Genomic DNA, 26,933 nt, shown 5'->3' on the forward strand with positions numbered 1-26,933 from the left:
GTTTTAATACGTGCAAAGTCTATGTTAATGCAGTAGTTGCCCAAGTAACGTACACAAACACTCTAGACATGGCTATATAAATCTGAGCCTGGTAGCAAAATTAAGATAGTTGTATTTTGGAGAATGGATGAAATTTGTGGCATTTTAATCCGTCTTCCTTACTATATGTCTTAAACTAAGCAGTTTTGGCTACATCTTTTAATATTTGACTGTAATCACGCGCCATCACTTTTTTCGTCGCGCAATTCCCGCGGAGCTCGCGGTGCTGTGATTCCAACACCTAGTGTTGGTGATCGATAATTTTGATCGGTATCGCCTTGTTAATCTGACCGTTGGTGTTGGAGATCGATTTAACGCTCTTATTTGGCTGCTAGCACTAGCACTAGCACCGAACTTGAAATCACCCAATGTCATTGAGAACTAATCTTAATTCATTTTTTTCCTTCATAGATTTGTATCTATTCTAGTCATGATGTCATTCATATGATCTTGCCATCAATTTTCAATCTAGCAGTCACCTGAGCTCTCACTGTCATTCATATGATCTTGCCATCAATTTTCAATCTAGCAGTCACCTGAGCTCTCACTGTCATTCATATGATCTTGCCATCAATTTTCAATCTAGCAGTCACCTGAGCTCTCACTGTCATTCATATGATCTTGCCATCAATTTTCAATCTAGCAGTCACCTGAGCTCTCACTGTCGGATGCAACCATGATTCTTCTTCTCTTCTTCTTCTGAGCGCTGCGAGCTTGCCTGGCTGCGGCTCTCGGCTTGCGCTTCCCTGCAGTTTCTTCATCGCTACCAGAACTCGCTCCAGCTTCATCTGAACAAATAAATAAAGACAACGGATTTCACACCATCTTCACCCTGATACCAACTGACATGCCTCTGCATACTATGCAGTGTCTACAAAGTGTCTTGGGTGTATAGCATGCCAACTGTCTTTAACCAAACATGATTGGTAAGTGGCAATTGGTATTATTCTTATAACTAGGCTGATGAACTAAATTAGGTCCTTCTTGAGTATCTGCTGGGGGAAACAAATTCAAATTCAGAGATGTAATTTCAGTCTTCTTCATTTAACACTCAATATCCGTAATATCCATTCAGCAAGCCTGGGCTCCATTTCAAGAAGTTATCACAAATCTTTACATAAAGCTCAGAACGGCCAAAGTCACTTGAATGTACCTATATGAGACTATCAAATCCATTTCATGAAGTCTCTCACAAGTATGTCTTATGAGCAAAAAGTCTCTCGTAAGAATTTCATGAAACGGATCTCAGGAGAGTGAAAACAATACAAAGAGAGAAGACAAGAGACGATGATGGGTGGTGGAAGGAGGGAAGAATAAAGGGAAAAGTGACAAAGAAGGAAGGAAGCTAGGAAGAGTACAGTTGCACAAAAGTCTGATATCTCTCAGTACAAAGGGATGACTGATGATTAACTCTTTGACTGATCCTGCACTCATGGTTTGAAAACAGACTTTGAACATCCCCTTCTCTTGGTTTGACAACAGACTCTAGAACATCCCCTACTCTTGATTTGATGAAAATCAACCTACCATCACTTTCAGCGTCCATCTCCTCCTCCTCCTCCTCCTCATCCTCATCCTCCGATGGTACTTGGCACACGATGAGTTTCATTCTCTCCTCCACACTCTTCTTGAGAGCCTGGTCAGCTTGTTCCATCCCTCGCTTCACATCTGGTTTGGTCGTCTGAAACTTCCCCCCTAGCTGGCATTCCTTGGCTCTGCTCCCGTTGAATGTTTCCACCAACCTGCAGGCACAAATCCAATTTATTTCAACATCTGCAGTGGGGGTGGGGTGTTGCATTTTACATATTTCACAACTTGCCTGGCGAAAAGAAGACAGCTTTCAACAGGTCTGCACATTTTATCAGTATGCCATTTGTGATTCAACACATCACAGACCAAAGACCTGTCTCAAACGTGACCCCGCCATAGTATTTGAGTTGAACTTTGGTTAATATGTCATCATTCAAAAATTGTGCTACGTGCTGGCCTATCTGCAAACAAATTTTATTAGTTAATTTGTCCTAATGCTCAAATAAATGTGAATTCTGAACACTTGGTACTAATGGTACAGTGGTAGCAATTTAATCTCAATGTTTCTGATTACAGGGTTCTTGCCAGGAATTTCCTCACACTTGTCAGGGATTAATATTTAGATCAGCACATATACGCGCTGGTCTGGGGGGTGGGTACGTGAAACGCGGAAGACTTTTATAATGCTCAATACAACACAGATAAATCGCCGCTAAAATGCCACTGAAAGAGACATTTTCACAGAGATGTAATGAGCATTATGAGGGGCATATTCTCACAGAAACAATGTGGAAACTCAAAACCTTTTGTTGGCAGCAGTTTGTAAACAATAAATGAAAGAGAGATAGGTGCCAGTGGTGAAGGTTCTGTATTCCTTTAGGCCTTTCCTGTTTCACTGTTACAATATTAGCCGTCTCAACACTGCATCGTGTGTCGTGACCATAGAAAGTAATGCAGTGTAGTGTTTTTGCTTTCTCGCCGTCCAGTCAACCAGGAGGGAGACCTACTGCATGCAGATGCCAAGAAGCGAATCCTATGTATTGCACAATCATGCTGGTTCACATCGTTCATGAATGTGTCGCGTTAGCGGAGTGAGTACTTTCGGGACGTCGTTGCACTTTCCTTTCTAGGTATTGTTTTGCCATAACATCAAAGAAATTGTACCTCCCTGGTTACTTGAGTGATGGTCGTTATTCGGAAGGTTTGTTTAATCCCAAAGTGAAATGATTCATTACTGAGTACTCCAAAGGTTCGTTAATCCAAATAAAAAACTAACAAGCAAAGGTCCGTACTATAAATGAACGTTTGAAATAACAAAACAGATTTCGTTTGGAAATTAACGAACATTTTTTCTTTATTTTTTTCAGATTAACGAACCTTCAGAAAAAGGAATCTACAGTGTAGTTTTATTTTATCATTATTTCTTTCGGAGGAACGAACCTTCAGAGTAACAAAACTGTAACTGTTTTGGGCCGTAGTTTTATTCCAAAATTTCACTGGCAATGAACTGAACACAGGCTCACCAAACTTCGTTGTGTTAATGTGAAAAACATTGTTAACCTTCACTATATGAGCAGAACAATGTGTTCATGAAAATAAAAACTGCATCATAAATATACATTGCAGGCCGACATTGCTAAAGATAATATGATTTCACTCTCTCCCTGAAAAAAAAAGAAAAAAAAAGGATGCTCGACAGTTAAGCGCATGAAATGTCAAAATCTAAAGACAGAAGTTGTGCGGGGAAACGCCCCTATAAAGAAAAGGAAAGGAGCACCTGCTATGAATAAATAATGTTTGGTTGTTCACTTCACAATGTGGGCCTTGCGTGCATTGGTATCCATGATTAATTTTATGCGGGCAAAGCGTAGCTCCTTGAAGCAAGAGCATGATTATAAAAAAAAAATGAATAAACACACACACACACAAAAAGAAACTTCGGCAATTAACATTAATAATAATACATTAATACGTTGAAAACTCGTTAATGAATCCCAACAGATCCATTCTTCACACAACAGTTGCAGTGATTGGGACAGAGAAGGGATGGAAAGAAGGCAGACATCATATCGGTGATGGACAGGGTGGCCCACAACTTTAAAATTGAGCATGTTACAAGCTCAGAATCTGAGTATATACTGTAGAAATTGTCAAGCACATTAGTACGCAACATTTCGCAGCTTATCTCTTTTTGTGCTGCTTACATTCAATAATCTCTCTCATGTTTTGCACACAAATATCTAAGTACCAGGTAGTTTGATATTTCTTATGTTTTGCACATGGTTTTCACATGTTTGAATACATTTTATTTTGAGCTTGTTGCAAATTCTTGAGGATGTTGCAACATGTTGTTGGCTTTTGAGGATGTTGCGCAAGAATAGAGGATGTTGCACAAGAACAGAGGATGTTGCACAAGAATTTGAGCATGTTGCAGCGACATGCTAAAACCCCTCGTGGACCACCCTGATGAAGAACAAATATTTCAATACTGAACTATTAAACAAGAGACCCGGGGGGTCTAGCACTCACCTGGAGAGTATCGCAAGTTCACCTTTCACGCAGTCACTAATCTAAATTACACACAGCTCTACCAAAATTTGACCAGCCATTCTCAAGTAGAAGATGAACATGTGGGTAATTCCATTAAAAAGGGTCCCACTAGTTGAATGTCCCTTCTATTTGCTTCATATTGTCGTTGCTTAAAAATTACATACTTTAAGTCAATTATTCAGGTAAGTATCTTCCTTTTCAAAGTAAAATATAGAAATTGCTTCTTAAAAGTTCCACATGAATTTTGACAAAAAGTGCAAAATCACAACGTTTTTGGGCAAAATTGTGTGACATTTTACTGTAACACCAGTTAGACAGATTTACAGCTTGTTTGTGGATTAAACTCTATTTTAAGGGGTCAAAAATGATAAAAGACGAGCAAATTTTGAACACTATGAATATAATTCAGGCATCAATTGATACACATTTGCGCACATAAATCCCAAGAAAGACATTTCACGTGAAAGTTTTGGTGTCCCCATAATTGCTTACACGAGAAACCTTAATTTATGAGTGTGGAATCCATATTAAGGACCAGTGTTGAACTGTTTGTTGTTATTTTGGTAGCAATCACATAGTTTAAAAGATTTCAAGAGAAAATTAGGATAAAATAAATAAATTTGAAAAAAAGACCAAATTATAATTTCCAACATGTGGCTTTGGTGTCCCCCTAAATATTACGTCGGGGCACAGTGATAGCTAATTTTTTGTGTCTTTCACAACAATAATTGCTCCTCATTGGCATATTTTACAATGTAGCTGTGGTTTCTTTGTAACAGGTATCCAAAATTGACCACTCTATTAATTTGAAAAAAAAAATGCAAAAATAATATTTGGTGTCCCCCTTTCACGAGAAACATTGAAGAATCTTTTTCCTCGCCAAAAATGGGGTTGTGTCATTTTGTCAATAGTATACAGTTGAACCTCTATTATCCGGCCTCCCTTTATCCAGATCTCTCTATTAACCGGACGCAATCTCGCCGTGATTTTTTTATCTTTTGTAATAATTACGGGAGGAAAGGGGGATTCCCAACGGATACATTTCTTAATAATTATTTAGGTAAATCATCCCAAGAATTTATAAAAGAAAATGATTTCATTCTTGCAAACACGAACCTCTATTTTGGGGTCTGTTACTGAGTGTAACAATGAAAAGGTTGCAGTATAAACATTACTACATGTGGTACTACAATGGGCTACATCAGTACATGTACATGTGTATGTATAATATGTAGACTCTTCATGTATAAAGCATTGAGTCTCCCGTATCCGGCCAAATCCCTTATCCGGACGAGCCCCGGTCCCGACTTGTCCGGATACGAGAGGTTCAACTGTAGTTAATTTCTTACTTCAAAATAATCACTTCTATTGAAACAAACATAGAACTAGTTTGAAATATGTGGTGAGATGCCAAAATGGATGGTTCACTGTGTAAGGGGGACACCAATGTCCCCTTTACATGGTGAACCAGTTTTTCCCCATTCACTGCAATTTGGTATGCTGACTTCCTTCAATTTCAGTTTAGAATGTTAATTTTCAGTCAGTTTTCAAGGGACTTACTCAATATGAATGTTTTTTAAAGTTATGATGAACAAAAATCTGATTTTCTGATTTTATTGGCAAACTAGGCATGTCACAAAGTGGGTCCCTATTTTATGGAATTACCCATGTACAATTAGGGCCCAACTTTGAACCCCCCCCCCCCCCATAGTATCAATTTTAGCTCTACATCTTCTGGTTCTAGAGAACACTTTTTTTTAAAGACTCCTTAATTTGGGGGGATGGGGGGGCAGGAGCATGGTGCCCATTTTAACAAATTGAGATCCTAACCCCCTATGGATGATACCTGCCAAGTTTGGTGAACATCCATCGTGAGGTTTTCAAGAAGAAGATGAAAATGTACAATTCAGGCCCCAATTTGGACCTCCCCACCCCTCCTCCCTGCCTGCCAGGGGAGGGGGGCACCCCTGGATCTGCTATCAAACAAACTTGAAACTAGTCATTTACGTACTATTAAACTCAACTTGGCTCTATCACTTCTGATTCTAGAGAAGATTTTTAAAGATTCCTTAATTCTGGGAGGTTTGGGTCCCTTGAGGCCCTCCAGGTGGGACACGGTGCCCATTCGAACAAATTGAGATCCTACACCCCCAGGGATGCTACCTGCCAAGTTTGGTGAAAATGGGTCATGGGGTTCACAGGAAGAAGATGAAAATGTACAATTTAGGCCCCATTAGCACCCCTCCCCACTCTCCTCCCCTGGGTCCCAAGGGGAACACCCCTGATTCCGCCATGAACAAACTACAGTCATTAATGTACTAACTCATAGTATTAACTTAGCTCTATCATTTCTGGTTCTAGAGAAGAAGATTTTAAAAGATACCTTAATTTTTTTTTTTGGGGGGGGGGGGGGTTGGGCCCCCAGGCCCCCGGGCCCCCTGGGTGGGGCATGGTGCCCATTTTTACAAATTGAGATCCTAACCCCCTAGGGATGCTACAAGTTTGGTGAATATCGGTCCTGGGGTTTTCAAGAAGATGAAAATGTAAAAAGTTTACGCACAACGGACGACGTACGACGCACGCCGGTTGAAGAGTGATCGCAATAGCTCACCTGAGCCAAAGGCTCAGGTGAGCTATTGCGATCGCTCTTCGAAAAAAAAGAGAGAAGGCTCAGAACTCTGCCAATCTACTGATCATTACCTAAATTAAAGATAATAAAAAGTTTTGGTACCTCAAAAATTTCCTTGTCTTAGTTTGTGTTTCAGGTTAAAGTACCTTTCATATAACTAACACTGTGAGACTTACTCGCCCCAAAGTGCTCTCATGTCTTAGTAATCATGCAATTAACTGCGACCAGCAGCCCCATACGCATAGCGACCAGCAGTCCCATACGCATAGCGTAATCGGGCTTCGCATTGTAGCATTCAGGATCATGACAGATTTAGTATCGCGGGATAAATGTTAACTTAAAATCCCAAAAATTCTTCAATTTGAAGACTTACCAATTAAGGTGAAGTATTGAAAACAGGCTTCAGGCAACGTTTGGTTCTGCCTATAGTCCCTTTCTGTTCCAATTGATGACTGAATGTGACTTGGCCGAGAGGACCTTGGGAGAGCTACATACACCATGTACACTGAATACTACAGCCAGTGCATGCGAACACATCACATGCGCACAAATTTCAAATCCCATATCAACGGATAAGATGTTTGTGTTCGCATGCGCTGGCCATGGTAGTCAGTGTATGCATCGGTCCATGGTGTATGTAGCTCTCCCAAGGTCCTCTCGACCGAGTCACATTCAGTCATCAATTCGAAAAGAAAGGGACTATTGGCAGAACCAAACGTTGTTCGAAGCCTGTTTTCAATACTTCAACTTAATTGGTAAGTCTTCAAATCGAAGAAATTTTGGGATTTTAAATTGACATTTACCTGTGATACTAATTCTGTCATGATCCTGAATGTTACAATGCGAAGCCCCATTACGCTATGCGTATGGGGCTGCTGGTCGCAGTTAGCTATGCGTACAATGGGCTGCACGCTGCTGGTCGCAGTCAGTGGTTTCGTACAATATTTATCGACGCTGTACGGCGACGGCTCTGGTACGAAACCATTATTGCATTATTACTAAGACATGAGAGCACTTCGGGGCGAGTAATTCTCACAGACAACGTACTTTAACGTGAAACACAAACCAAGACAAGGAAATTCAGGGAAACTTTTGAGGTACCAAAACTTTTTATTATCTTTGAATTATTTATTCCTTGTATTATTATCAAAAATTTCCCAAAAATTTAATTCAAGTCTGTTCATACATTTTTTGAGTTATTTCGCCAGAAAAAAAAACAAAACAAAACAAATGAACCCCTTGGTGGTGATATTAACTGATGCTGGTATAGAGGGGGAAAAAAAGACAGCTTGCTTTATAACAGGTGCTTCCTTCTTTCAATTTATTTTCTCCCCTGTCAATTCTATCTTTTCTCCTCTCATGAACCCCTGCCATGAACGATGAACAACAACAGGTTTCTGACGCTGCAATAAAAAAAAAGAAACATGTGCCCGCAGCAAATTATCTACACTTTTCATCAAGTTGAAGCAAATTAATGTACGTAATGAAGAATAACAAAAAACATGACCGAAGGCAATTGGAAACTTGATATCATGGCTTGTGGGAATTTCCACGAAAGTTAAAGGAATGCTGCGCGGACTACTACAATGTACATTACTTCAGTGGTCGTAAACAGCGTGTAAATAGCATGGAAATCAGCTGGGAACAGAGATGAATGATTAGTCATTGATTTTCTGCCCATGTAGCCATCCCCCCCCCCCCCAAAAAAAAAAAACAAACAAACAAACAAACAAAAATACAAAAACAAAAACAAAAAACAAAAAACATTCACCCTGTTAAAGGCATTGTTTACCATTTGCAGATGAAACAAAAACCCATCTTCAGTAGTTCAAATAGTTTTGAAATAGTTAGGGATAGAAACAGCCAGTGTAAAAAAGTTAATATAAAAAGTTAGTAAAGAATAATCAGATGTAAAGTATTGTTAAATATCGGTATACAAAATGTGAACAATAGTGAGAAAACTAGTAATATCTCCTTATATTTTAGGCTTTACTGCAAAACTGCTATATGGTAGGATGTTTTGTGATACAACTGACCTGAATACACGTGTACACATACGCATAAAATGTGATAACTCAAATATTTTTTAAATCACTGCGCCAAAAGGTAAATGTATCAGTACAGGCCATACCTCAAGGAACCAAGTAAGAAGCACCTGGGGGGTGTTTCATCAACGCTTGTCGGCGCTGACCAATTTCAGCAAAATCCTTGGTTTTGATTGGCTGAGATGCTCTGATCACTGGCTGTTACTATGGTGATTCAAGTTGTCAGCGCCGACAAACGTTGATGAAACACCCCTCCCCCCCGTTGGAGTGTTATGTACGTTGAACTTGAAAGACCATCATAACAGAATTACTAATTTCGGCCAGAAGGAAAATGGAATATTCACGAATGACATTTACGAATCCATGGAAAGTGAAAAGGCTCTAATGGAACGCATGGCTTTTTAATGAAAAATAACCCGCTGAAACTACCAAAAAAAAAAAAAAAAAAAAAAGGCTGCATTTGCTTACTCCAGAGCACTCTATGGAAGATAAAAGTAATTTTCCCTATGCGGCAATGAAAGATTCCATAGCCACTCAGCATGCTTTTAACGCATTTATTTTCACGTCATTGCCGATGGTCAGCTTACTATTAAAATGCAGTAGAATTGATATTCCATGAATCCTTTCAAAAATATGAAACAAAATTTAAAAAAATACTGGATTCTAGCTGACGGTGGATCCCAGCGGTAATCCTGATCACTACCAAAATCTAATCATCTGTTCCTTGCGCCATTACCAACCAACTGTTCCTCAAAATTTATCCTAATTTGTTCTCAAATTTTGACTTATTTTGTGAATAGAGAGACAGACAGGCAGACAAACAAACAAACAAACAAACCAAAGCAGTACAAAATACAACCTTCTTTGGCGGAGGTAATGGGAATGCATTTAATATTGTCTGTTTTTGCGTAACCCGACAATGAGCATGACAACAAACAAGCACGTGTCAGCCTTCCTCGGCCTCACTCTCCCTCGACCTCCCTCTCTTTCCATCCTCTCTCTCTCCCACTCACACGCATATCATTAACAAGACAAGAGTGGCGGGCGAAGGCAGGCGGCTGTCTGTGGCTAGGTGCAACTTCACACGAACTGCTGTGTGTGTGGATCCCGAATCAGATTATGTGAGCGAGTGTGTGGTAGGCTTTGTAGAGCCACATTTTTGTGATCTGTGTGGATAACTTTTTGGGCTTGTAAACTGCTGCTCCTTTCGAATAATAGCTTTTTTTCTTGCCAGATAATCGAAAGAAGAAAAGGCGCGGGCCGGGCGGGCAGTCCGAACTTGGTCTGAACTGAGCTCGCTAGAGCAAGTTCACGTGTGGTATCACCCTTGTTGGCAAGTTTTACGCTTGTCGGTGATTGTCTCTTTAAAGCTCACGCTTGTCGGGGCCAACAAGGGTGATATACGCTGGCGAGATCCCTGGATTGAAAACTTCCATAGAACATACTACACTAAAAGTACTTTACATTGAAATTAAAAGTCCAAAATGAAAGCATGAAATTTACATCCATGGAACACGACTGAACAAGAGTTGCTCTATTTAGCAGACTCTGATTCATCTCATGTACTGACAGAGACAGTATTTTTGAAGTGTACTTCTGTTGCATGGAAGGTGTTCTCTATGACATAATTATCAAAATACCTCCTTGATGTTTCGTTGCTTTTTTTTTTTCTTTCAAATGTCTAAAAGTCACCAACGTAAATCATACTATGGAAGTCCACACTCGCATAATAGGAGATTCAGGCTTCGACAAAACTTAAGTAATTTGCTGGCTAGCTTTTGTCCACTCCTGTGGACATCTTCAGGCCAAGCGGTTACACCATTTCTCTAGTGCTGCCTGCCTGTTTCTTGATCATTGCACCGAACATTGGTGATAACCGCTTGGCCTGAAGTGCACAGGAGTGGACAAAAGCTAGCCAGCAAATTACTTAAGGTTTGAAGAAGCCTGAATCTCCTATTGTACTATGATCTCCCCAACTGATGAAAGTTTTCTGCATCTACACTCACATATTTGTGTGTTTGAAGTAAGGTTATCAATATCATTGTGTTGTATATTGGATTGTGATGTTGTAGACGCGCCTGTTAAAGTATTCAGCTTTGTGGCATATATGTGAACGTTACCATGACTTCTTGTGTTGTGGTTGAAAAAAGAAGCGTTATGTTGTGTTGTTAACAAGACGCCAAAAACAATCAAAAATACTACAAGTTTAGTTTGAATGGAAAGAGGAGAGTTAAATGAGAACCAGCGAGGTGACAGGACCTCGGTCACTTGTCTGTCTGGATTTGATTTGATTAGCTGCAAATTGAACGACATTTCATGCATCCATCAAAGAAACTGTGTGTGTGCACTGTGTAGCGTGACCCATCATCATCGATATATACAACATTTGCCCTGAATAGGAGAGAAGAAGAAACAAAAAAACTCACTTGGCACTAATCCACGCTCTGCTGGGAGGTTCATCAAAAAACTGGACGTGGACCATGTCTCTCTTCCCTTCCTTCTTGGTACACTTGGCCAAAGTTGGATGGTTACAAACCAGACTGGGCCACCATGGATAGCCCTCCAGCTTGGCCCATACCAGGTCCCCAGGAGAATGTTTGGTGGCTTCTGAAAATTGATATCAGATATCAGTGGTTAATTTAACACAATTCTGGCATTGCATCAGCTAATAAATCCTTAAATCATTCCCATTCTAGCATAAACTATAAATCCAAGTCCCAATATGGCCCAACATGGAAAGCAGTTTTTCTTTTCTTCATTTTTTCCCTTTGTTTTATCTGTCACATGTATAATATTTAGTTCTGAAACCTATCTAGAAGTATCTAACTCATCCAAAGTTAGTCAATGGTGAAGCTACAGATTTGATTGAGCAGCTCCTAAGTGGGTTTCAAAGCCTCAGTGACAGACCATAGAACTTAACACTGGAAACCATTAAAGATGTGTACATGTTGTGACGGTGCTATCAACACATGCAACAGCAGGCAGAACACGTAAGTTCGCTTGACAGCAACATTCACAAATTTGAGCCAGGTGAAAGCGAGTTATCATAAATATATCACTAGCTGGACTATAGAAAGGTGGTTCTAGCATCTAAGTATAAAGTAGATCCCATGTCTATATGATTGTGATAAGCATAATAAATTATGCTTCAAATTCAAAAGCATAATAATCAATAAAATAATAACCATAAATTTAATCTATATTGCATAACTGACCACCCCATGAATGCATCACATGGAACTCCTCAGGCTCAGGACTACACTGTAGATCTGTTAAATGACCCTCTAACGTTGATGATACAAACTGTCTTTGACTTACCAACCCACTGCCATTTGCATGTCACTGCCACTGGGCGACATTAATGTTATAAATTAAGTAATAATTCAGGTACTTTTACAACAGCATAGGTAAGAAAAACCTGCCCCATTGGCCCAACAAGGTTCGACCTCCCATGCCAAAATTTGATCCCATGCAAAGCATGGGTTTCTACATGTTGCCGGTGGTCGAATTTTGGATGGAATTATGGTCGAATTATGGCATGGCACTGGGTGGCTTGCTTTAAAGTTCAATGACTGTTAGTGTTTACAGGGACTGCACTCTAGATTCACACTGCACTGTCGAGTGTCACTGCCACTGCACTGTGTGCAGCTTGTAGATGATGGGTCCCTTAATTTCTAATTTAGGGTAAGGGCACCAGTATTCGGTCAGCCCCCGGTATTCGGTCACTTATCACTATAGTCACCAGCCAGTAAGTTCAACTGTCACAACACACGCAAATCACATTAATTCACATACTTTCCCACTCATTCACAACAGGAAACTCCCTTAGCCCCCTCCAAAAATCCATCCAAAATCCCAAATTTTACCATCAAAAGTGCAGAATCGGCGCTACTTTCCAAAAGCGCGCACGGATAAGGCCCAGTTTTAAGAGTACGGGTCGCCGAAAAAGCGCTAAAAATCGAGAAATACGCCGTTCTCTCGCGGGATTTTTCGCTTATCGTAAGCTCGGAGTGTAATGATATCCTCAAAAACGCAAAAGAAAAACAAAATTTCCGTACGTGCCAATACAGTGTCCCAATGTACATTGTACAAGGGTTGAATGCAAGTGCCGAGGCCCCAGTATTCGGTTACCAACGGTCGCCGCAACGTCCCCAATGCAATTTTGCGCCAACACGCATTGACTTTGAACGCGCACATCGCGTGACCGAATACTGGCGCTGGTGACCGTTTACTGGGGTAGCTACCCTCATAGGAAAATAAATCTACACTTAAACTTGTCTAGAGGACTGTCACTGAATTCAGATATATATAAAATGTCATGCGTGATGCTTGCTTTTTAGGATATTTGTTTGGAATCCGGAATAAAAAGAGAGAAAACTGTCCTTGAATATGTCTAAAAATATGTATACTAAAATTCTGTCCCATGAGAATTCGATATCGCGATAACGGCTTGCTATCGCTAGGCAAAGGCTACTACGCGTCCGTTACGCGCTCTGAAATACGAATCTTCTGCTACCAGCTCGGTTGCTAGCCTCGCGAGATTGCGAGCCGCAGGATGTGTCGCGTCCGGTTCGTGTCGCTACTGCTTTCGCCGCCCTGAACTCCGGGGGCCACGGCCCACCACCATAGGGCCGTAAGTTGCTTGAGCCGCCGAATTCTCCGTCCTTTGCAAGTTTACCGTGCCACTATTAATTAGCGCATATTGACAGTGAATGGACCAGAATAACGCGGCCATCTGCATTTTTATCATGATTTATCGTAAGGAAACGAAAATATGAAACTGCTTTGGACATCGACATACACAAAATTCTGCCTACGAAAGTACTGTGGCGCGAGGAGGGGGTGTGGGGTTCGTTGGCCCCTATTTAAGAAATAAACTCTTTAATGAGCCACCAAACCATTAATAAACCTCCTTTCATAAGTTGCTGCCACCACATACTTTTCAGGGGTATGAACCCTTATCGAATGACAACTTGTGAATGTCAATCAATATAACGCAAAGAAACTTCGAGGAAGTCAAATACAAAAAAAAAGGGGGGGGGGGTTGTCATTCAGCTAGAATAGCAACTGCAGGCTCAACCAATAGCCAAACGCCAAACTCAACACTACCTCTTACAATCCTACAAGTGCTCTCATTGGCTAGAGCTGGCGCCCTTTAATACATGTGCTACATATTCATTCTGCGGTCTGTATCCGTGACTGTGTGAGCCTGCAACGGTTAACTCTGTCCTGGTGCCAAACTTCTGAGCTAATTCACCATATTTCGGCCATTCAGTGAAAATTTGCAGGGGTATCTGTTCAAGTTAATGGTGAGTTATGTTTCTAAGAAGTTGTAAATGTTGACAACCACGATCTGACGTTCTATGATAGCTATTTGTTCACCGTGCAAAAGTCATTAGACTCAACAGAACATGCTCGAGATGCACACACGCATTCATGCACACATGATATGTACACACGTGCTTGAACATCGAGCAGTCTGATCACCATCGTCACACATCGCCAATCAAACACACACTCGGACAACTCCCCCTATTTTCCTCTATTGTGTAGAATTTCCTTAGTTTCTAACCAACAACCTCTTCATGTAACGTGACAAGGCATCCAAAACTTCGATGGGGGGCCGTTCGTTGAAGGCGAACGTTTGTGCTAAAGATTACTATTAACTGTTACGATACGTACTTGAACTAGACCAATAGTACTCATAAAAGCATAATCATGCTTTCACATCTTGCATTCAATACAACTGACACAACACAAGACACAGACTTCTCAACTCACACGACCGTACAACCACACTCACATCGTGACCAGGCAAGTACAGTGATAAAATTGTCTGTTTTGGAAACTGGAAAATTTGAGTAAATCTCAATCCAATGCAAGTGTGCTTTATTAACGTATTTACAATCGTATGTACAATATCATAGTCTGTCTTACTTACTTACTTAATACCTACTTTATTTTATCCTATGTGCGGTTGTGACTCGGCTCTATGAAACTTAGAGAAATGATATCAAAATCATATACTTGTACTTACATGTAAATAATGACACATTCAACGTTTGGGCTTGTGACTTTCACCTGAATCGTATCTATCCTTCATAACCATTGCCGTGCTCCGAGGGGCCTATTACATATACTCGTCGGTCTTCCGAACAATTCTGTCATAGTGACTAGGGTAGTTTCTCTATAACTCTTCAAAACCTTCTCTCTCCAACTTAAACGCCTGCGCCTAGTTAACCGGTTCTCCGAAAATAATATTACGTTCCTCCACTCGTACCCGACCACTCCACCGTCTCTACTGGGATTCGAACTGGCACTCTTCCTGCCCAATACTATTATGAGTTTATCAGTCGTTCCTTTGATCTGATACAACTACCAGTATTTTATACATTCTCCTAAGCAAACACAGCCTCGAGATTTTACCTCCTATGTTGCTCACTTATAGGGGCTTATTCCTAGCACAACGTTCTGTGTTCAACCTGGTCCATGACAATTCAAAATATTCTTCACCTTTGGTGATACACGTAAAACCTTGTATGTCAGGAACAGAAGTCATTATAATAATCTTCACACTATAGTTTTATTATGAGTCACATTTCAATTCCGCACTATTCAATGAATAGATCCCTAACAATACTACAAATACGACTAGAGTCAATGCTCTCGAAATGTATAAGGGGGGGGGGAATACTTGGATGACTACATCATCTGTCATCAATTTCTCATCTTAACCTGAGAAAGTCAATTCAGTCATAGGTAAAGGTCAAAAGGTTTCTTAACGAAGACAGTGGTACCTAATAAAAGGGATTTCAATAAAATGCACAAGTCAGGTACAGCTCTGCGTTGGTGCACGTGACGTTCTTTACACAAGATTGTCACCGTACGATGCATGTTGACCAGCGGCTTTGTCAGATGAGAGAACTCCACACCGGTACAGATAACGTTCCTTGTTCAGGATTGTTATGTAAGAATGATGAACACTGCTTACTAGATGAGATACCGTAACTCTGACGCCAGGTACAAATAACGTTCCTTATTCAGGATTGTTATGCATAAACATGAGGACTATTCGATGGATGCTTGTGTACGCGGGATAGAAACTCTGCACCGGTACGAATAACGTTCCTTGTTCAGGATTGTTATCATATGACAAGTACTAAATCAGACGTGCTAAAGCCAGGTAGATGAGACACATGGTAGCTCCACCATTGACACGAGTAACGTTCCTTGTTCAGGATTGTTACTTCACGATGAACAGTTGTCCACGTACAACGTAATAAGTCGGGGTATTGGTAAAGGTCGGGGGGGGGGGGGGGTAACTGAATATATCACTGCCTCATCATTGACATCCTATCACTGTCATCTTCCAATGACAAGTACCGAGTACTATGTACTCTCAATACACAGAAAATTTGCTTCTAGTAAAACTAATCTATATCGTCTATGCAATATACAATTTCAAATTACATTCTTGTCTATACATGTCCTACTAATGAGATACTCTGGCATGTGATTGCTTGACGTAGTAACGTCAGAAAATGTACCATGATGTTATTGAGAATTCATTTTTGTATTTTATGGTACATTGCCAAAAGATTCAAATATTTACGTAACACCCCTAACCCTCCATCGTCTATGCCTCCACATGGTTACTGTGCTGTTTGTTGTCAATAAAACGTGAAGAAAACATAAAGTCTGATGAACCATTTTGCTTGTTCTGCTCTTTCTGCTAATTTGTTTGTTAAACATTCTAGACATAAATCTCGTACTGTGATCTCCTTGACTCGAATATGGACCAAGAAACACGGCCGCCACTAACAGTTGGCCTACCTGTCAGTTTGACCTGAGCCATGTTTAATTTACAGCCGCGCATAAGATTTGGAATTATATAGCCAGTATAAAAGCGCATGTATCGAAACTGACTCTCGCCTTGGAAATCACATTACGTGGGACATGAAAGAAAAATATAACTTTCATGGCATCATTTTAAAATGCAGTATTGACTTGTCATATCTATATATCTTCCTATCTTCTAATACTAAAAAACATTGTATCATATTGAATCAAGTAGACTTGAAACATTCACAGAATCTATTACATCATCACCAGTTCAAGGTCAATGGTCATCAAGACCGCTACCATCAACATCCATGAACTCCTTTCCAAGGTCATCAAGACCAAATATAAATATCTTCATCTCATTTATTAGGTCATCAAGACCTCTATCAACTAACCTAAACATACTTGCAAATATTCTGTTATAATAATGTTTGATGACAACTTATACTTACTTTGGCTCTTGTACGGATAACTCAGCAAAAAAAGGGGGGGGGAAACAATCTTCTGAGATGAACTGGAAATCAGCTGATGAAAATTGCAAAATCTCATCTTCTGCTCCTCCTATTTATACCATAATTACGTGACGGGTTTCACAGTTTATTATTGGGGCTATCCAGGGTTTATCCAGGGGCCAACCCTGTCCTCCAGTGATAAAAGGAACCTAAGCCACGCCCTCTCTTGACAACTATGATAATACGCAGCGTTCATTGGCTAAAAGTATGATCACGCATACGCGGCGGGAAAGAGCGTGATTTTGAACTAAGCTGCCACGATCACTCGTGCAGTGTCTAAACACAGTAAAATCGCTAAAACCATAGCAATTTCTTATCGAAATACTCGGAATATCCGGAATTTATCGTCTTTCCAAAACGATCTTCATGTCAGCTCAAGCCATAACAGGATTCTAAACGTCAAAGTAAGTACAATCTTGCCATCATTCTGAACATTCGTCATTACTATAGTCCCACATATACAAAATAGTGTATGTGAAATTTGTTAAAGTCTACCGTGAAAGAAAAGTGCATACACCGTACTACACGAACGGAGTGGGGAAATAGAAGTAATCTACACACACACAAAAAAAAAATTTAAGAGCCACATTCGCCACATTGTCCCCCTCCACGTAATCGCTGTCCCAGCGATCGTAGGACACTTAGATAATTAATACTCATTATACTCATTACTTATTATACACTACCTTATTTACACAGTATGTACACATTATACATTGTAAAATTATCAACTCCTCACTCCAAATTGATGTGTGTACTCGTATTATGGAGTGTGCAAATATCCTCCAAACTTCATTTGCAATATCTATTCCTTGCAGAGATATACATGACATATAATTCTTTGTACCTTTAATCGGTGCTACATTGTATGAATATTCCAATAAATGTTCTCACTGTACATAACTGTAGCTCAAATGTATACACATCAGTTAAAACACATACTGTATGTGCACATGCATACAGTTATAATCTGTTCTAATGATTCGCCACTTGGATTGCAAGCAGAATCTTATTGCTCTCATTCAGATAATCTGTGCTATCTATCTGTGGATGTTCTTACTATACAACCATTACACAGATTTATAGACATAACTTGAAACACATGCGTGCACATTGTGCCACTCTAATGTGCATTAATTATTTATGGATGCTCCTGCCATATACAACTACTCAAACTTATTCACCTTGACTATTCGAACACCTGCAATTACGTACTGTTCTAAATTTTCACAGATTTCACTGTATACGATACAGTGAATGTAATTGTACTTCTGTATCCATATACGATAACTATACACACTATATTACACTTTGAACTAGAACAATACTGATACAGCCAACGCTCTATTCTACACTTTTTACAGATGAAGAGTTGAACAAACTCTCCTACGGCTCATGGTGAAAGTATCTGGTTAACACTTTTCTCTCTTGCAGCAGTTCCTTCCCATTTGCGTGCGTGTACCATTCGGTTTCGACGACCAACCGACTCAGGCGAAGTGTGCCGGTACGTGGCTTTTTCAGCGTGATTTGGATCATCCCGTCCTCTCCCGCCTGTTCAACGTCCATGTCCGACGTCTTCTCATCAGGAACTACCGACCCTACTGATGATGCTGCTGGAGAAACTGAAGATGCATCGCTCGATGAGGATGACGACACCGACAATGCTGGTGACCGTGGTGATGTCTCTGACGCGGTGAGGCTTTTCTCGTCGTTGTCCAGACCAAGACTGATGGATGGCAGGTTTGCAACTTCAGCACTTCTCTTTCTGCTTTCCTTTTCAGCAACCTTTTCAGCCTTCTCCTCATCACGACCTTGTTTCTCCTTTCTGTCCTCTCGCTTCTCCCCAGCTTTCTCTCCTTCCCGACCTTGCTTCTCCTCCGGCTTTGCACCATCCCTCTCCTTTTCTCCACCTCAAAATATGCTTTATGTCTCTGTCTTGTAACTGAGCCTTCCTTACGTCATCAGTGGTAATACTTGGCGAAATAGTAATTGCTTGTATTCTGCTGACAAGTTCAGATTCAGTATCCATTGTCAGTCTGTATTCTCAGCTACAGCAGTCCATCAGTTAAGCATACTGGTACTGTATGAATGTATACCAAATACAATACAGTTAATATTCATCTACATACTACACATTACATCACTAATTTACTCTACTGCTTATTTTCACAGACGTCTTCCAGTCGTCCGCACTGTGTGCATGGTCGTCGTGACAGACCATCTGCATTCATGTGAACTCGTCCTGGTCGGTGCTCAAGGGTGAGTGAATACTGGCTTATTACTTCTAGCCATCGTGCTACTTGTCCTTCGGGGTTCTTGAATTTCATGAGCCACCTAAGTGCACCATGATCAGTTCGAACTGTGACAGGCTGACCATAAAGATAGTGACGGAAATGTTTCAGGAAAGTTACAACAGCTAACAATTCTCGTCTGGTTACACAGTAGTTTTGTTCGGGTTTACTCAGTGTTCTGCTGGCATAAGCTACAACTCTCTCATGTCCATCTCTTTCTTGACTCAACACTGCGCCTATGCCAAACTTGCTGGCATCTGTATCAAGTAGGTACTCTACACCTAGTCTTGGGTATGCGAGGATTGGAGCTGTCGTCAACTTCTCTTTCAACAGTGTGAATGCCTGCTCACACTCATTAGTCCACTCAAACTTGTGATTCTTCTCTGTAAGAACATGAAGGGGCTTGGCAATACTCGCAAAGTCCTTGATGTACCGCCTGTAATAAGATGCTAGACCTAAGAAACTTCTCACGTCAGTTGGATTGGTTGGTTGCGGCCAATTTCGTACAGCTTCAGTCTTGGCTGGATCTGTGCTCACACCATCTGCCGATACTTTGTGTCCCAGATAAAGTACTTCTTTCTGGAATAGAAAGCATTTCTTGGGTTTGAGCTTGAGCTTGGCTGCTTGCAGTCTCTGTAGAACGATTTCTAGTCTTGCTATTACTTCTTCTACTGAGGGGCCAAACACTATGATGTCATCCAAATAGATCAGCAGGATTTTCCATTGTAAGCCTACCATGACGGTTTCCATTAACCGTTCGAACGTTGACGGGGCATTACATAAGCCAAATGGCATCACTTCAAACTGATATAGACCACCAGTAACTACAAACGCTGACTTGAGTTTTGCATCTTCATCTAGTGGGATCTGCCAATACCCAGAAGCGAGGTCAAGAGTGCAAAAGTACTCGGCACCATCAAGTGAATCAATTGATTCATCAATACGAGGGAGGGGGAATGAGTCTTTAACAGTGTACTTGTTCAGTTGTCGATAATCAATGCAAAATCGCTTTGTCCCATCTTTCTTGTTAGCAAGCACTACTGGTGATGACCAAGGACTGTTGGATGGTTTGATAATCCCTCTTTGAAGCATGTCAGTAACCTGCTTTTCTATTTCTTCTCTTTGTCCCATAGGAGGTCTGCGTGGATGCTGTCGTATCGGTGCACTGCAAGTTGTATGGATGGAGTGATGAACGATATCTGTACGACCGATGTCATGATCACCTCTGGAGAATGCGTCTTCATACTTGGCTAAAAGATCAGCTACTGATTCATGGCAGTCATCTGGTAGATTGGGCAATGCTCTGTGGTACAAGTCAGCGAGAAATTCAGGTAGGTGACTTGGCACTTGTCTTGTTGCATTAATCTTGTGTGTGTCACGACAATTTCCACTTGAGTCTGTGCAGTCGATGCATTCACCTTTGATTGTCAGTTGCAGATTATCACAGTCAATAGTTGAATTTGTCTGCAGCAGAAAATCCATCCCGAGTATTCCATCATACTCGATATCAGCTACTATGACACTTGCGGTATGCTGGGTCGCTCCTATTTTCATATTCACGACTGCTTCACCGTAAACTATGATAGGAGATCCATTAGCTTGACATAGTCGTGTGCTCGTTTCACAAATGACAGGTTGACTTTCTAACTCTTGAAATGCTGACTTGGAGACTATTGTGATAGTTGACCCGGTATCAATGAGAAATCTGATAGCTGTTCCTTCTACAGTACTCTTCACAAACATGCCTTCTGTTATCACATTAACGGTACAGATAGTTGCTGGATGACGCTTGTCTCTCTCTAAGCCATCGGATCTTGTCTCTGGACTGACCGATCCACGATCCGCTGGAAAGGCCTCTTGCCGTTTCCCTGTCTGAACTTTGGACACTGTCTAGCCATGTGACCTTTCTGTCCACAATTGAAGCATGCATACTCACGAACATTGGTATCATTACTAGTGTTCTTGTTCATTTGTCTCATCATCTGCATGATCTCATTCAGACTTGCTTTGAGCTCATCAATTTCTGTTCTTGTCTTCATGTCAACAGATGAAGGCTGGATGCTGCTTTCCACAGCACGAACTGGACGAGGAGGGCGGTATCATTCACGAGCTCGCTCAGCCTTCATAAACGACTCTGTCGCCAAACCTGCTCGAATAGCGTCGTCGAGTGTCACTGGATTAGCACGGAAAATGCCAGCGCGAATCTCAGCCTCGTCTATGGCTTCGGAGAAGTGAGTCTTGGCCAGTCGTTCCCTTGCCATGGTACTCATCTCGGGATATGCCAGGGCAGTGAGGTCGCGAATCGCCTGTCCAAGTTGCTGAATCGACTCATCTTTGCGTCGACGTCTCTGTCTCAACTCCATCAAAAAGTTCTCGGCCTGTTCTCCAGGTCCAAACCTACGCTCAAGATGCGCTACTAGCTCAGTGTACAAAATTGAATCTCCAATGGGTAGGTTATTCAACACCTTGATGGCTGGTCCATGAAGTCGCGTTGCAAGATACTGGCCTGCTTCGGCATTCGTCCATCTGTTTAACTTCATACATACTTCAAAGTGTCTCTTGTAATCGGCCCAGGGAATCTTTCCACCAAACTTCTCTGGCAGCACATCTTTGCGATGATTATCCACAGTCACAGGTAGTTGCTCCATCGCTACAGTTGACGGTCGACTAGAAACATACTCGGGCATCTCTTGAAGTGCACGTGGACTGAAAACTCGTCGTCGAGCTGGCGGAATTGCATCTCCATACTCCTGCGTGACTACTATTTCTCGATCAGTTTGGTCAGCAGTCCATTGCTTTGGAGTGTGTTGTGAGATTGCTTGATCACCAGCAGCTAGCTCTACTGTCGCTGCAGCAGCTTTTTGACGGTTTTCACTATCCATGTTGACTGTTATTTGGTTTGAATTGAAAGATAACCCGAAATGTTTATGGGTTTTTTTAAAAGCCAGAGTATCTCTTACAATGTCAATGTAAAAAGGAGTAGCACTCCTTTACTAGCTTACACTACAGTTGCTCTTACTTACATACAGCTACACTACAATAATGTGCTTGCTATATTCCATATCAAATTTGTTTGTAATTATGCTACCATGCTAAGTATGTCAAACTATTGGTGTTACTCCAACCACTTGCCTGGTTTGCGCAATTCTACTAACTGATAGACTCTGGACGTGACATATCCAACTTTGACAGTACCTACAGCGTAACCTTGACTGCACACTGCATTACTTCAAACTGACTAAACTTCAGACAAACAGACTCTTACTGTTTGCTAAGTACTAGCCTGGACCTCAAGTCACTCAACGTCATCATCAGCTTACTAGTTGCAACAACACACTGGCAACAACACTGAGACACACCAATCCTTCTTTACACACATATCAGTTTACTAAATATCACTGTATAGTGTTCTTATAACACATACGCCATCAATCCCACCAGCGGTCTTGTACCACATAAGCACAAGTAAAGCAAATCCCACCGTACAACGGTCTTTTACAACAAGTAAATCAATCCCACCGAACAGTGGTTTTATATTTCAGCAATCCCACCGCTGCCACCAAAATGTGGCGCGAGGAGGGGGTGTGGGGTTCGTTGGCCCCTATTTAAGAAATAAACTCTTTAATGAGCCACCAAACCATTAATAAACCTCCTTTCATAAGTTGCTGCCACCACATACTTTTCAGGGGTATGAACCCTTATCGAATGACAACTTGTGAATGTCAATCAATATAACGCAAAGAAACTTCGAGGAAGTCAAATACAAAAAAAAAGGGGGGGGGTTGTCATTCAGCTAGAATAGCAACTGCAGGCTCAACCAATAGCCAAACGCCAAACTCAACACTACCTCTTACAATCCTACAAGTGCTCTCATTGGCTAGAGCTGGCGCCCTTTAATACATGTGCTACATATTCATTCTGCGGTCTGTATCCGTGACTGTGTGAGCCTGCAACGGTTAACTCTGTCCTGGTGCCAAACTTCTGAGCTAATTCACCATATTTCGGCCATTCAGTGAAAATTTGCAGGGGTATCTGTTCAAGTTAATGGTGAGTTATGTTTCTAAGAAGTTGTAAATGTTGACAACCACGATCTGACGTTCTATGATAGCTATTTGTTCACCGTGCAAAAGTCATTAGACTCAACAGAACATGCTCGAGATGCACACACGCATTCATGCACACATGATATGTACACACGTGCTTGAACATCGAGCAGTCTGATCACCATCGTCACACATCGCCAATCAAACACACACTCGGACAACTCCCCCTATTTTCCTCTATTGTGTAGAATTTCCTTAGTTTCTAACCAACAACCTCTTCATGTAACGTGACAAGGCATCCAAAACTTCGATGGGGGGCCGTTCGTTGAAGGCGAACGTTTGTGCTAAAGATTACTATTAACTGTTACGATACGTACTTGAACTAGACCAATAGTACTCATAAAAGCATAATCATGCTTTCACATCTTGCATTCAATACAACTGACACAACACAAGACACAGACTTCTCAACTCACACGACCGTACAACCACACTCACATCGTGACCAGGCAAGTACAGTGATAAAATTGTCTGTTTTGGAAACTGGAAAATTTGAGTTAATCTCAATCCAATGCAAGTGTGCTTTATTAACGTATTTACAATCGTATGTACAATATCATAGTCTGTCTTACTTACTTACTTAATACCTACTTTATTTTATCCTATGTGCGGTTGTGACTCGGCTCTATGAAACTTAGAGAAATGATATCAAAATCATATACTTGTACTTACATGTAAATAATGACACATTCAACGTTTGGGCTTGTGACTTTCACCTGAATCGTATCTATCCTTCATAACCATTGCCGTGCTCCGAGGGGCCTATTACATATACTCGTCGGTCTTCCGAACAATTCTGTCATAGTGACTAGGGTAGTTTCTCTATAACTCTTCAAAACCTTCTCTCTCCAACTTAAACGCCTGCGCCTAGTTAACCGGTTCTCCGAAAATAATATTACGTTCCTCCACTCGTACCCGACCACTCCACCGTCTCTACTGGGATTCGAACTGGCACTCTTCCTGCCCAATACTATTATGAGTTTATCAGTCGTTCCTTTGATCTGATACAACTACCAGTATTTTATACATTCTCCTAAGCAAACACAGCCTCGAGATTTTACCTCCTATGTTGCTCACTTATAGGGGCTTATTCCTAGCACAACGTTCTGTGTTCAACCTGGTCCATGACAATTCAAAATATTCTTCACCTTTGGTGATACACGTAAAACCTTGTATGTCAGGAACAGAAGTCATTATAATAATCTTCACACTATAGTTTTATTATGAGTCACATTTCAATTCCGCACTATTCAATGAATAGATCCCTAACAATACTACAAATACGACTAGAGTCAATGCTCTCGAAATGTATAAGGGGGGGGGGAATACTTGGATGACTACATCATCTGTCATCAATTTCTCATCTTAACCTGAGAAAGTCAATTCAGTCATAGGTAAAGGTCAAAAGGTTTCTTAACGAAGACAGTGGTACCTAATAAAAGGGATTTCAATAAAATGCACAAGTCAGGTACAGCTCTGCGTTGGTGCACGTGACGTTCTTTACACAAGATTGTCACCGTACGATGCATGTTGACCAGCGGCTTTGTCAGATGAGAGAACTCCACACCGGTACAGATAACGTTCCTTGTTCAGGATTGTTATGTAAGAATGATGAACACTGCTTACTAGATGAGATACCGTAACTCTGACGCCAGGTACAAATAACGTTCCTTATTCAGGATTGTTATGCATAAACATGAGGACTATTCGATGGATGCTTGTGTACGCGGGATAGAAACTCTGCACCGGTACGAATAACGTTCCTTGTTCAGGATTGTTATCATATGACAAGTACTAAATCAGACGTGCTAAAGCCAGGTAGATGAGACACATGGTAGCTCCACCATTGACACGAGTAACGTTCCTTGTTCAGGATTGTTACTTCACGATGAACAGTTGTCCACGTACAACGTAATAAGTCGGGGTATTGGTAAAGGTCGGGGGGGGGGGGGGGGTAACTGAATATATCACTGCCTCATCATTGACATCCTATCACTGTCATCTTCCAATGACAAGTACCGAGTACTATGTACTCTCAATACACAGAAAATTTGCTTTTAGTAAAACTAATCTATATCGTCTATGCAATATACAATTTCAAATTACATTCTTGTCTATACATGTCCTACTAATGAGACACTCTGGCATGTGATTGCTTGACGTAGTAACGTCAGAAAATGTACCATGATGTTATTGAGAATTCATTTTTGTATTTTATGGTACATTGCCAAAAGATTCAAATATTTACGTAACACCCCTAACCCTCCATCGTCTATGCCTCCACATGGTTACTGTCCACATGGTTACTGTGCTGTTTGTTGTCAATAAAACGTGAAGAAAACATAAAGTCTGATGAACCATTTTGCTTGTTCTGCTCTTTCTGCTAATTTGTTTGTTAAACATTCTAGACATAAATCTCGTACTGTGATCTCCTTGACTCGAATATGGACCAAGAAACACGGCCGCCACTAACAGTTGGCCTACCTGTCAGTTTGACCTGAGCCATGTTTAATTTACAGCCGCGCATAAGATTTGGAATTATATAGCCAGTATAAAAGCGCATGTATCGAAACTGACTCTCGCCTTGGAAATCACATTACGTGGGACATGAAAGAAAAATATAACTTTCATGGCATCATTTTAAAATGCAGTATTGACTTGTCATATCTATATATCTTCCTATCTTCTAATACTAAAAAACATTGTATCATATTGAATCAAGTAGACTTGAAACATTCACAGAATCTATTACATCATCACCAGTTCAAGGTCAATGGTCATCAAGACCGCTACCATCAACATCCATGAACTCCTTTCCAAGGTCATCAAGACCAAATATAAATATCTTCATCTCATTTATTAGGTCATCAAGACCTCTATCAACTAACCTAAACATACTTGCAAATATTCTGTTATAATAATGTTTGATGACAACTTATACTTACTTTGGCTCTTGTACGGATAACTCAGCAAAAAAAGGGGGGGGGAAACAATCTTCTGAGATGAACTGGAAATCAGCTGATGAAAATTGCAAAATCTCATCTTCTGCTCCTCCTATTTATACCATAATTACGTGACGGGTTTCACAGTTTATTATTGGGGCTATCCAGGGTTTATCCAGGGGCCAACCCTGTCCTCCAGTGATAAAAGGAACCTAAGCCACGCCCTCTCTTGACAACTATGATAATACGCAGCGTTCATTGGCTAAAAGTATGATCACGCATACGCGGCGGGAAAGAGCGTGATTTTGAACTAAGCTGCCACGATCACTCGTGCAGTGTCTAAACACAGTAAAATCGCTAAAACCATAGCAATTTCTTATCGAAATACTCGGAATATCCGGAATTTATCGTCTTTCCAAAACGATCTTCATGTCAGCTCAAGCCATAACA

The 26,933-nt window shown here is 40.9% G+C and overlaps 1 protein-coding gene across 1 annotated transcript in view; it reads right to left on the bottom strand.

The window, feature by feature from the left end:
• The window catches only part of LOC140240006 (DNA mismatch repair protein Msh6-like), a 67,969-nt gene that overhangs the window by 32,754 nt on the left and 8,282 nt on the right, over window positions 1-26,933 (bottom strand). Inside the window, exons 2-4 of the mRNA XM_072319816.1 lie at window positions 11,220-11,400; window positions 1,567-1,781; window positions 690-827 (exon numbers count right to left, since the gene is read on the bottom strand). Of these exons, the coding sequence (XP_072175917.1) occupies window positions 690-827; window positions 1,567-1,781; window positions 11,220-11,400 (534 nt within the window). The remainder of the gene's footprint in view (window positions 1-689; window positions 828-1,566; window positions 1,782-11,219; window positions 11,401-26,933) is intronic.

The sequence above is a fragment of the Diadema setosum genome, chromosome 16 (assembly GCF_964275005.1).
Source record: "Diadema setosum chromosome 16, eeDiaSeto1, whole genome shotgun sequence".
Taxonomy (NCBI): Eukaryota; Metazoa; Echinodermata; class Echinoidea; order Diadematoida; family Diadematidae; genus Diadema; species Diadema setosum.